This window comes from Saimiri boliviensis, chromosome 12, assembly GCF_048565385.1.
Source record: "Saimiri boliviensis isolate mSaiBol1 chromosome 12, mSaiBol1.pri, whole genome shotgun sequence".
In the NCBI taxonomy this organism is placed as follows: domain Eukaryota; kingdom Metazoa; phylum Chordata; class Mammalia; order Primates; family Cebidae; genus Saimiri; species Saimiri boliviensis.
The window spans coordinates 26,549,809-26,562,386 of NC_133460.1; the positions used below are offsets into that span (position 1 = coordinate 26,549,809).

The 12,578-nt window shown below is 45.3% G+C and overlaps 1 protein-coding gene across 6 annotated transcripts in view; it reads right to left on the reverse strand.

Moving 5' to 3' along the window:
* Positions 1 to 12,578, reverse strand: part of WDFY4 (WDFY family member 4) — a 304,899-nt gene that overhangs the window by 179,268 nt on the left and 113,053 nt on the right. For all 6 annotated transcript variants that reach the window (XM_074382131.1, XM_074382129.1, XM_074382127.1 and 3 more), the window contains 5 exons: positions 12,128 to 12,280; positions 5,721 to 5,794; positions 3,629 to 3,790; positions 2,947 to 3,038; positions 1,097 to 1,196 (listed from right to left, as the gene is read on the reverse strand). In XM_074382131.1, coding sequence (XP_074238232.1) covers positions 1,097 to 1,196; positions 2,947 to 3,038; positions 3,629 to 3,790; positions 5,721 to 5,794; positions 12,128 to 12,280 — 581 coding nt within the window. The remainder of the gene's footprint in view (positions 1 to 1,096; positions 1,197 to 2,946; positions 3,039 to 3,628; positions 3,791 to 5,720; positions 5,795 to 12,127; positions 12,281 to 12,578) is intronic.

Consider the following 12,578-nt stretch of genomic DNA (forward strand, 5'->3'; position numbering starts at 1 on the left):
TATTCTCAGGATCATCAATATATTAATTCATTTCATCCTCACTATAGTCATCTATTGACAGTATTAGGTTGGTACAAAAATAATTGCAGTTTTTGCCATTACAAGTAATGGAAAAAAATGCAATTGCATTTGGGCCAATGTAATACAATTTTTATTTTCATGCAGAGGAGTAGAGAGAGGCATACAGGGCTTAAATAGCCTCCCCTGGGTCCCTGGGTGCAGGGCTAGTATTTGAACTCAGATAGTATAGATGCCAGAGTCCACCTGTTAAGCACTACACTACATTTTCTCTCAAAAATATGGAAAAGAAAGTGGCTGGACTATCTCATTTCCAAGGATCTTCCAGTTCTACCAGGTTTTGATTCTAGGAAAGTAAAGACTTGTAGGCTGGTAAATTAGTAAACACTGTTCATAAAGCTGCTTTACTGAGGGGTAACTCCTTACCCCCAACTCCAGATGCACATGGGCAAGAATCCAGCTGATTTGCTCAACATTGCATCCTAGGAGCTGGGAACGGTGTCTGGCGTGCAGTAGATACTCAACAAATGAGGTGTCTAACGAATGACTCCAAGTGCAGGTAAAGCAGGCAGGCAGTGGGGAGAGTTAATGGAATCAGCTTTATGATTTCACATGATTTTAGAAGTTAATTGATGGTAGATACTTCTTTTTCCAACTTGGAAAAATGATAAACTCACTAACAGTAAATGGCAGAAGAATTTGGCAAGACTTTTCCTTGATGGATGTTATTTAGGCTCACCATTTCTTCATTCTATTGTCTGCCAAGTACAAGACCTCAAAATCAGTAATTGTCACAACTGCCAAAAGAGTAACAATTACACTATAGCAATGGTGACAAAAGGATTTTATGGTAATTATACCAAATCTGTTTCCAGTTACTCATGCCCACTTAACATTTGCATCAGAATGTCTCAGGGCAAGATCTGGTTTATTGGGTAGAGAGAATATAATTTTCTTTCTGACTAGTGCAGAAAACACATTGCAGAAAACAGACTCAGAGATGCTAAACTTTTCATTAAGAAAAGGTTTAATGCCACACCCTCTATGAGGCAACCTCCTCTCAAATTGCTCTACTCACTCAGGGGACAGATGAAGTTGGGGGGAAGACATTACACTGAGCAGCATCTCCAGCAACTGGTTTCTGAGCCAGATTGTCTTTCCAGATGTTTGGCTTCCAGCTACAAAAGAGAATTCAGATTTGAGAGAAAACGGATGTAAAGAGACATCATATTTGCTGCAGTAAGCAATCATATTCACCAAATGCTTACTTCACCCAGGAATTGTGGCAAGACTGGGACTCAAAATTTTGGCATTTGATTCTAGCCTCCACACAATGCTTAAAAGGAATTTCAGAAAATGTTACTGAAGTTTGCTTTAATTAGAGATGTCTGCAATGCTGCATATCCTCCAAAAAACAAAAATCCTAAAAATAGTAAGGGAAAATATATTTTTCAGTAGAAGAATTTTGTAAATTATCATAGGCTGCAACATTTCATAAGCACCTACTATGGACGGGTATTATGCAAGTAATCAGAAAGGGTGTGAAGACCATAGTCTTTGTTCTCTTTGTTCCTGCTTTCAACTTGCTTCCAGGAGAGGCTTTTGAATGGCTATGCAGCAATAAAAACAGAACTCAAATCATAGCAAAGGCCTATGGAGCCAGTGGAAGAAGAAACTTTACTTCTGAAGAGTCATTAAAGCCTGAAAGGACATATTAACAATGTTTTAACATGTTGGTTAGGTAAAAATTTCAGAATGCATTCCCTATGAGAAGGAAGGTTGACTAAGTAAGTTCACTATTGGCCCAGTATCCAGTTGTTCATTCCCTTGACTGCCAGTAATTTCACAACTAATGCAGGGCACACACCCCATGCTGCAGAAATAGGGCTGACAGGACAGCCTGGAGAAATGGAGTCCTGTTTCCCTCTGTTTAGATTTTGGCCCCATCTTCGATTAGCTCCTAATCTCATTGAACCTGTTTCTCAGTCTGCAACATGGGAATAGTAACTTCTTGTGACTTGATCTAAGGATAAGAGATGATAATTTATCTTGATTAAACAATGCTGTCCAAGAGACGATTTTGTGATGATAAGACTGTTGTATATCCACCTTGTCCAGTAGAGCAGCCACTAGCTCAGGGAGTTAGTGAGCACTTCAAATGTGGCTAGAGTGAGGAATTCAGTTTTTAACTGCATTTAATTTGAATTAATTAAAAGTTGAACTTAAATGGCTATATGTGGCTTAGGGCTTTCATCTTGGACAGTGCAGATCTGTAGGGCCCGGGACAAAGTGGTCGTGATTGTTGCTCTCACATTGCCCTAGCAGAGGGAACAAGTTGAACAAGACATAGCTGCAGTTCAGCACCTGGCTGGGCGAAGAGGGAGACTCACATAAACAAATTACAAATCTGTCCACTAGGGTAACCCCAAGGGGCTTTGGAAACACAGAGAAAGTGATTTAATCTGGCTTGGTGGGACTGGGGACCACTAGGCTAGTGGGGGAGGGGTGGCATTTCCCTCTCGGGAAGAGCACGTGCTGAGCACGGACGGAGGGCAGGCCATCACCTGTGGGGGCCTGCACGTGCTTCAGTGCTGGAGTTAGGGCTCATCAGGAAAGTAAGGGGTAGTGGGGGTTCAACTAGAAAGTGAGGCAGGACCCCAGATGCCACATGCTGGTCTACAGGGAACTGATTTTATTCTGGAGGCCTGGAACACCAGTCTCCCATTTCAGAGCAGGAATCCATAATTTTACTTGATTTCTGACCCTCATCATAAAATGACAGCCTCACAGGCCACTGCTTGGGAACCACTGCTCGGCTGTGGGTGCCTTCCCCTTCCTCACTCAGCTCCTCCCTCAGCAAAACATCTGCCTCTCGGGGGTTCCGTGAGGGCCGTCCTACTGCCTTGGAACTGGCAAAGGTCTTCTCACCAGGCTGGGAAGGCTCCAGGGCTCCGTCCACGCAGATCTGCCTCTCATTCACTGACGAAGGCTTGAGGGTGTACACAACAAACAGCCCGATCCTTTACGCACAGGGAGAGAAGGACAGGCTTGCAGGCAGGCTCAACTGAGTGTGCTGAGCACATGCCAGCGTCCAGCATTTTCACAGGCCCGCCCACGTGCAGCTGCAAGGGAGAGGCTGAGGGGAATCATCATGGCATGCTGCGGTATTTCCAGAGACTTCTGAAATCAGTCAGGATTCACCAGAGACACTAACTCTGTCTCTACCAGATTAATACGATAGTGACAAGGATAGGGAAGGGGAGGGGAAACACAGTGGGGGCAGGGACTGCCCTTCAGGAGTATGCAGGAGCCTCATTTGGATCATCGGCAGGCAAGGAAGGCAGTGCTTATGGAAATTCCTGAATATTTGGTCGCAGTGGGGGAGTCTGAGCAGGGAGGACAGTAAACACAGCCCTGCTGAGGAAACCCGCTGTCCCATCCCGACTTCAGCAAACCATCACTTCTCCCAACTCTCAGACCTAAACAAAAGCTCCTAGAAGGTTCCAAGTGATGCAGAATTGAGCACCGTGGGGAGGTGGCTGGGGCCTTGTCCTCCCTTTTTAAACAGCCCCGGAGCCCTGCTCTTCCCCTGGACACCTTGGTGTGGTACCTGAGCAAGTCCTGGGTGCTGAAGTGGCCCCTGAGCTGACATCCCATGATGGCAATGATGGTGGGGATCTTGGAAGGGATGAGGCTCGGCTCATTGAAAAGGAAGATGAGCTTGGGGATGAGCTGGGCCTGGTGGGCAGCTTCAGCATTCCTGGGTCCTTCCCTGGTGAGTACAAGAGAGAGACAGTAAAAGCTTTTACTGGAATGAACCAAATTTGCTGTGTTTCTGCTAAAAAGGTTTTCCAAGCCAGGCTTGTTCCATGGCCCCCTGACTCCAATGCTCTCTTGGCAATTTGTCAAGATGCTGTCAGAAACCCATTGAATACGTGTCTGCCAAGTACCAGAGTCACTAGGGTGTGCCCCCGCCTGTCCCCTCCGTCCCCCCTCCCCGGAAACCACCTTCAAAGACAAACCTCCATTATTGACTTTTAAATTCTGAGCCTCAGGGAAAACTAGTGCTGGCCTCAGAAAACTCAGAACAAAGGCAGCAGACACTCATGTGACCAGCGAGTACTTCCCACCAGCCAGGCGTGCAGGGCCCTTCACTAGCCTGTCTGGGTGTGTGATCTTCCCGCTCGCCCCAAACCACAAAGTGGAGAGACACGTCACTGAAAGTCAAAGGAGAAAAAGACAGAATCCACCTATCCACTCCCCCTCCCTCGGATACTCACAAATCCAATTTCCAGTAAATTCTACTTCCCCAAAGAAAACGGCTCCCAGGGCAAATGTCTGTTTCTTAGAAAACGACTGGTACAGGTACAGGAAGAAAGTAGAGAGTGCAAGAGAAAACACGGTGGAGGAGGGTGACTTTGGCCAGATTGCTCACCTTGAACTGTCTTTTTTTTTTTTTTTTTTTTTTTTGGAGGAATAGTAACACATTAAATTCTGCTGAGCTCCCCCTCCCAGATAAACAAAAGAGGCAAGACCAGCCCAGCTCTGTGTGTGATTCATAATCATAGGCTCGGAGGGAAGACAGGTGCCCCTCCACCCAGAAGTCCTGGCTACCTTTGCTTCTGTTTCCTCTGACAGTGCTGAGCAGCATGTCTGTATTCTCTTTTCATCAGACTGTGGCTTACTCTTCTCTGAATTTCACCTCTAAGTACAGAGTGTGAAACGTAGTTAGTTTATAATAGATGCTCATTAAGCGGCTGAGTAGAAAGCCATTTATAAATACATTCAAAATGCTGAAAGCATCAATGATCTCTAGAACAGCCTGAGCCAGGAGGAGGCAGGTGGGGTGATCTGCAGGCTTCCTTGCCTTCCTTCTCCCTTATTCTGATCACAGTACCTGGATCCCTTTGGGAAATAATGACTTTCTAACTCCAGAGGGGGAGCCACATTCCCAGCCTGGTCATGGGACCCAAGTTGGCTCAGTGAGACTCAGTCCAATAGCTAGGACTATTGAATTTTTAAAAAGCCATATCTCTGCTGATAGTGCTAAGCTGAGGATGTGCTCTGAGGAGGTGCCCAGCAGCCACCTTGCTGCCACAGAAGAAAACCTGGCAACCTGAAGACCGAGTGGAAGAGGCAGAGGCAAGAGTGGTGACAGAACTCAGAGAAAATGATGTGAGCCTCACCCAGCTACGGGATGAGATCAGCTCTTTTCAACTGTAAGAGCCAACGAATTCCCTCTTTATTGGTCTTTTCTTCCTCTATTCTATTTTCTCCTCCTCCTTTCCTTCTTTCCTCCTCTTCATCTTTCTTAAGCTGGTTTGAGCTGTATTTCTGCCACTTGAAGAGTTGTAATTCCACCACTTGAAAAGTAAAAGAACCCCGACTAATTCCAAAAGTGCCTCGGAGAAGTCAGTTAGAGGGAGAGTGAGCCTTTGCTGAACACATTTGCTGAGTCCCCAGTATGTGCTAGTTCCTGGGGCTAGAGAGGCCTCTGAGCCTCCAGCACCCGCCCTCCTGAGGCCCAAGACCATCAGAGGAGACTGCCCCACAAACCTGAGCCCCTGGGAAGGATGTGCTCCCAGCTGGGGACCCAGTGTTCTGGGAGCAGGAAAGGGCCACTGGCCATCCTGCCCTCTCTGTCTCTGTTCCAGGCAGGCAGCCTTCAGTTCTAACCCCCAGGCTGCCAAGACTCAGCCTACCTTGGTGACTGAAGGATTTCCAAAAGATGGGAAAAGAGGCTGAGCTCCAGATTGTCTGCAGTATTCATCCAGAGCTGGAAGACAGAACAAAACACATGCTAGAATGGAGGTGTGGGAGAAGCAGGTGCAGGAAGCATGAGATCAGTGCCAAACATGTGATCCTCTGACTTGAAATCACCAACACAATGTACCAGCTCTGGAATCAGGTCAGCTCTCCTGACACTCCAAGCGGAGAGGTGCCTCCCCCAAAGGAAGGCCTTCTCTCTCCAGTCTCTGCTGCTACCTGGCACTTCATGTGGGCCTAGTTCCAGCCAAGGACACCTGTACTGTCTCCCCCATCTTCTCAGCCTTGGACCCATGGCCCAAGTATCCATATGGCAAACTCGTCTCTCCTCCCTGGATTCTGCAAGACAAATGATGGTGTTCCCACTTTACAGATGAGAAAATGGAGGCTGAGACAGCCCAGCTGAGCAACAGCCTCCACTCACCAGCAGCAAGTGGCAGGACTGGAAATAGAAGCCAGGTCCTGATTTTCAGCTTTTACACTATATTGACTACATACCCAATTTGTGCATGCAACACATTCTTCAGCCTGACCCACATTGTTGTCTCCTGCGTGACAAAATTGTAAGTGGCACAAAGGTATGAAATTCACTGAGATTCTGAAAGTGAAGTTGATCACTCAGGTGGTTTTCATTCACAGTAAACAAATGCAGCTGCTAGTGATCTTTCTGGGGCAGAATTGGTGGATGCCTTCATGTCTTATTTCTACTTCCATTTAGAGAGCTCTAATATTGTTTTTCTCTAAATACTGACAATCCCTAAGGCCCAGAATATACAAGGTTCAGGTATGGGAAGAGTGCACTCATATAGCAACAAGAAGAGCTGGCACTTAACAACTGATACATTTCCTGGTGGCAAGAGGAGCCATAAAAAGATCCAAACATTATTATCTACATTTATTTACTTTTTCAGTTTTTGATACACCCAGGCTGGAGTGCAGTAGTCCAAATATGACTTACTATAGCCTTGATCTCCTGAGCTCAAGCAATTCTCCAACCTCAGCTTTGCAAGTTGCTAGGACTACAGGTGTGCACCCCCATGCCTAGCTAATTGTTAAAATTTTTTTGGAGAGATGAGATACTGTCATATTGCCCAGGCTGGTCTCTAACTCTTGGACTCAAGCGTTCCTCCTGCTTCCACCTCCCAAAGTGCTAGGATTACAGGTGTGAGCCACCGCACCCAGCCTATTATCTGCGTCTAGTAGCTAGAAAGAGTGGGCTCAGGGAGACTAAGTAACTTTTCTGGCACCAGACTTTTTTTAATTGGCAGAGACTGGTTTCAAAGTCAGTCCACCTGACCATGATGCTCATTCCCTTGCCTCCACACTGGGTCCCCACAGGCACCGCCCACAGGTAGTGACCAATAGAGTCAATCCTCAACCTTTCTTGAAGCTAAGCAGGTACCCATGGCTTTGCTTACTATTGCTGAAGAGGAAATGCAAAAGAATCCCAGTGAACACAAGTTTATCAGGAGACCTGTGAAGGTAGCGACTGTCCCTCTTTAATCCCTGGAGCCTAGCATCATAACTGCCACTATCTTTAGTAAAGATCTATTAAATTTTTTAAAAGAATGAGTGAATACAGAGTAACACAAGGCAAATGAATGGATTGTTCTTCAGCCAGGAATAGAGTGACAGCTTTCCTGCTTTTTTAAAGCACAGCCACTGCCCAAAGGCACACACAGAGGTGGGGCAGCTGCCATTTGGAATAGCTGGTATTGATGAAGGCAGCTCTAGTGAAAGTATGGGTGTCCAACATGGCACCCCAATATACATGTCCGTAGGGCTCTAAGAGCCCTGCACACTTAAGATACTGATTTATGAAGGCAGTCATTTAACAAATGATAGGCCAGGCTGGGGGCTGGGGGCTGACAGAGCTAAGAAAGTCAGATCTGAGCCTGCCAGTATGGTAAGGTGCACCCTTTATGCTTCCCACAAAAGTTCCAGCCTTCCCCATTTCCTTTCCAGAATACTGCAACAATAATATGTTGCCACACCCATTTGAGGCTGCCTAGATCTTCAGGAAATTATATAATACCAAATATCAGAATTTTGGGAAACATGAATAATGGAATCTTTTGATGTTATCCTGTGTCACATAAGCCAGTACTAAGGACTATATTAAGATGTCTGGATTAGATTTGTTTGAGTATCAAGTGGATAATGGTTCGGGTATTGCTCTCTCCCCACCCCTGAGAGGACCATACTCTCAGAAATGAGCTAACCAGTCCCTTCTTTAAGAAACCAGAGGTTGGGCATGGTGGCTCATGCCTATAATCCTAGCGCTTTGGGAGGCCAAGGTGGGTGGATCACCTGAGGTCGGGAATTCGAGACTAGCCTGACCAAATGGTGAAACCCCTTCTCTACTAAAAATACAAAAATTAGCCAGGTGTGGAGGCACGTGCCTGTATCCCACCTACTCGGGAGGCTGAGGCAGGAGAAAGAATTGCTTGAACCTTGGAGGCAGAGTTTGCAATGAGCTTAGATCGTGCCACTGCACTCCAGCCCCAGCAACAGAGTGAGACTCCACCTCAAAAAAAAAAAAAAAAAAAAAAAAAAAAAGAAACCAGAAACCTAAGACTTAGAAGCCTTCAACTTCCTATTCCTCCCTGATTCTCAACTTCCTGTCCAACCCTGCCTCAGCAGTTTCCTGTCCCTCCTTCCCTCACAAATTTCTGTCCCTCCCTGCCTCAACAACATCCTGTACCTTCCTCCCTCACAGCTTCCTATCCATTCCCTTCTCAACGACATCCTGTCTCTCCTTCCCTCTTAACTGCCTCTTCCTGTCTGCCTGACATAGTCATCATGAATCCCACCCTTTCTCCTGTAATCTACTCTCTTGTCTCCAAACCCTCCATCTCCTCTGAGAATGTGACCCATTAGCACTTTCTTCTCCCACTAGTATTTTAACTATCTGGTTTTTACTGCCTCTTCTCCTTCAGCCTACAAACAGACTTAAGTCTCTCCCACCAACACAAAACCAAAAGTTCTGAAACTTCCTTCTTGCTCCTTCTTCAAAAGTCCACCGACTACCTCCACTTTCAGTTTCCCTATGCTTCCCCTTACCTCTGAGTGGTTCTGACCTCACCACATACTTGTCACTAAGCCTGTCGGTGACCTCCAGTGGACACGTACAGTGCACACATCACTCTCCTCACTTTATTTGGTGTAGGCAGAACATGACATTTGGGAAACATTTTTCCCTTTTTGAAATTCTCTCCTCTCAATCTTTAAATTTTGTTTGATTTCATTTTGCTTCACTTTGCTTTGCTTTTTAGCATCTGGTTTTTATTGTTTTCTTAAATCCAGCTTTAAAAAAGCAGAGGGTCTCAAGGCCAAGACAGGCAGATCACCTGAGATCAGGAGTTCGAGACTAACCTGACCAACATGGAGAAACCCCGTCTCTACTAAAAATACAAAAATTAGCTGGGCAAGGTGGTGCATATCTGTAATCTCAGTTACTTGGGAGACTGAGGCAGGATAATCACTTGAACCCGGGAGGCAGAGGTTGTGGTAAGCCGAGATCACGCCATTGCACTCTAGCCTGGGCAAAAAGAGCGAAACTCCATCTCAAACACAAAGCATAACAACAACAACAACAACAAAAAGCACCAGGTCTCCTGAAGGGAGTAGTTTTATTCAGGGTGGGATGGGGTAGGGTGGTGTCCATGGCCATTCTAGCAGCAGGCAATGGAGCATGATGGGTTCCTGCATGGGTAATTCCTGGGCCATGCTGGTGGCCAGGACACCTGGAGCCAGGCTGCCTCAGCATGGCCACAGCATTTCAGAAGGGGCAGCAGTGGCTGCAGTCAAGACATGTTATTTTATTTAGTGGGGTCGTGTGGCCATTGAGGTCAGTCTGCTTCCCCCTTGTGCACAGGGAGCACGTTCTCCAGGCCGTGCTGGCTTCCTCCACAATCCTCTTTTCCGTCTTCAGATCCAGGACCAGGACATTCATCTTGGCCTGGTTCAACCGGCTAATCTCATACTTAGGGGTCTTATACCTATATTTATGAATAAGATTAGCCTTAGTCTTTCATTTTCTGTAATGTCCTTTTGTGTTCTATCAAGATGAGCTCGTTAAAGAAGCCAGGAGTAGTTCCCTCTAGAAAGAACCTATTTCCCGACTGGTGGAATTTTCCTATGAGTGCTTAGCCTGGAGTTTCCCTCTGGCTGTTGGTTTCGACAGATTTTAAGCCAGTGACTCACTTTACTTGATGGTTCTAGGATAATTGGGGGCTTTTATTTATTTTAGAGCATGCTCTGAAAACTTAACATTTTCAATGAGATTGTTCAAACGAGCTAAGTTTTCTAATTTATTGTCAAAAGATACTAACCCAGTTTTCTTGTTGCCTTTCTAACTGCTCATTCTTCTGTAGTATTCTCCCTTTTCTTTCCTAATATTATTTATTTGTGCCTTCTGTCTTCTTGGCCAATCTTAACAGAGGTTTGTCTGTTTTGGGAGAACCACTAATTGCCCTTGTTGATCCTTTGTGTGCTTTTTCTTTCCTATTTTATTAACTTGTGTTCTCATTTATATGTTTCCTTCCTTCTGGTCACTCTACCTTCTTTATCTGAAGTTAGAAGTTGAATATAATCTTGATCTATATTATATAAAGAGTATTCTCTTCATAATACACATATTGCTGACTGTCAGGCTCCCCCTGGTCCTGCCTTCAGCAGCAGCTCTGCGATGTTTTGATACACAGTATTTCCCTTGTCGTTGGGTTCTAAGTCACTTCTGGTTCCAGTTATGACTTTTTCACCTACTGTCCTCATTATCCCACTATTCCTGACTCAGTTGAGGTTTCAAAATCTTCCGCCTGGATTACTTCGGTCATGTCATGACCCATCTCCCCACTTCAGGGCTCTTGTCACCCAAGTCACACACCTAAAATAAAATTCTCACATGTCATTCTACAGTTAACCTCCCTCAATATCAGAAGTTTGGCAAAACTTATCAACAATCTAAAAATCGCCCAAAAGCCTTTATTCTAATCATTCAATTTGGATAATTTATTCTAAGAAATGTTTTTAAAAGTGGGAGAAATGATTGCCCAACAGTGCCATCTATAACACAATTTATAACAAAGCACAGAAAGAATCTAAAGACTTGACAATAGAGAAATGATGAAGAAACAAGGAACTCTCAACATAACAGAATATTATTCTGATCTCAGAACAGTGCTTATAAGTGTTTGTAATGAAAATTTTAAAATGTTTTTGGTGTGTAAGGAAAGACTAGACTCAAAGTAATACCTACAGTATAATCAGGACTATGGTTTTAGAAATGTATAATTCATAGAAAATACTCCAAGAGAATGCATCCAGGTTTGACAATAACTAACTAGGTCTTGGAAATAGGAGAGTTTCCCTGTCACACTTTTCTATAATTAAAAATATTCTATAGTAAACATTTTTCAATTTTTAATAAACAAAGAACGAACTTCGAAACTTCTCCTGAGGACCTCAACACGACCAGGTTAAAGCTCAGTCTGGGCAGTCTAAACCCTTGGTTCTGTCTTCTCTCTCTCCCAATTTTGCAATCAACATAAACCTGTAGGCTCCCAACAAGCCACTTGCTCTCAAGTCCCCATGGCTGCTCTCAATCAGATGAACAATATTTGCAAATGGCATATACGCTCTACCTGGAAGTTTCTTTTTCCCCGAATTCTGACTGTCCACTCACTCCCACTCCCCAGATGCCCTGTACCTGCCTCACTGTGGCACCTGGCACTTGCAGTGGCACCTTGGCTGTGTCCTGGGCCCATCGGGCTGTGGGGAAGGCCTGGGTTCTGGTTTTTCCTGTGTTTCCAGGACATGGCCAGTACCTGACCCAGCGGATGGTGTTTTGTGAATGGGTTGATCTGCCCAAAGCAGTTACGAGCAATGCTCCTCAGTTAGCCTCAGGCACATTTGTCTACACCCCTCAACTCACCCCCTTTGAAAATCATTTGGAAACAGCAAAGCACCACCCAAAGGAACTGGGATCATTTTTCTTTACTTTCATATGTATATGATAATTCACAGTTTAAAAATCATTTCCCAGATACTATTTGGCTTAACCCTCACGATAGCCTGCAAGAAGGAGATGAAGGTCTCCACTTCACCCACAAAAAGAGTGGGGCTCAGAGAGGTCCAGAGATTTGTCTGAAGCCACACAGCCCATAGGTGGTAGGATGTCATTACAAACCAGGGCCTCTGGGCAAGCTTGTGTGGTTTTTCTTCTCCCTGCCATTATGATTATGAGGGAAGCTGACGTGCTGGGTTTAGGGGAAAGCCCAAACTTAGCATATTTTACCATCACACACACTCCTGAAGGGCTAAGGGCCAATCTCTGATTTACCTCAAAATTGCAAAGGATGTGCTGGAAGACACCAGTGTTGGTGACAGCAGATGACCTGAAGCCCAGCTCCACAGTGCCAGCCACTGAAAGGAGCAGCTGAAAAATTCGATGGTTCAGGAGAGAAGCCTTCTTCCTCAGGAGGAACGCCATTATCTGAAAAGGTTAACACAAAGCAGTTTCTTCATGAATGCATCATTAGAGCTCTCCCTTCACCCACGTGTTCCAGTCCAGTCAGCAAACTCTCTGCTCTCTGCTGCTACCATCCTTTGTTCCCATGTTCTCAGAAGAAAAATACATATTAACTTCTGTGGCCACTTTGCTGACAGTGTCCACTTTTCTGTGCTGTGACCTGACTTCTCACTGGGACCTTTGCTTTTCCTGCATCTTTTCCATGTTTCTAGAATGCCACTCTCTCCTGGTTTTCTCCCACACTCCTCAAGCCTCCTTCTCA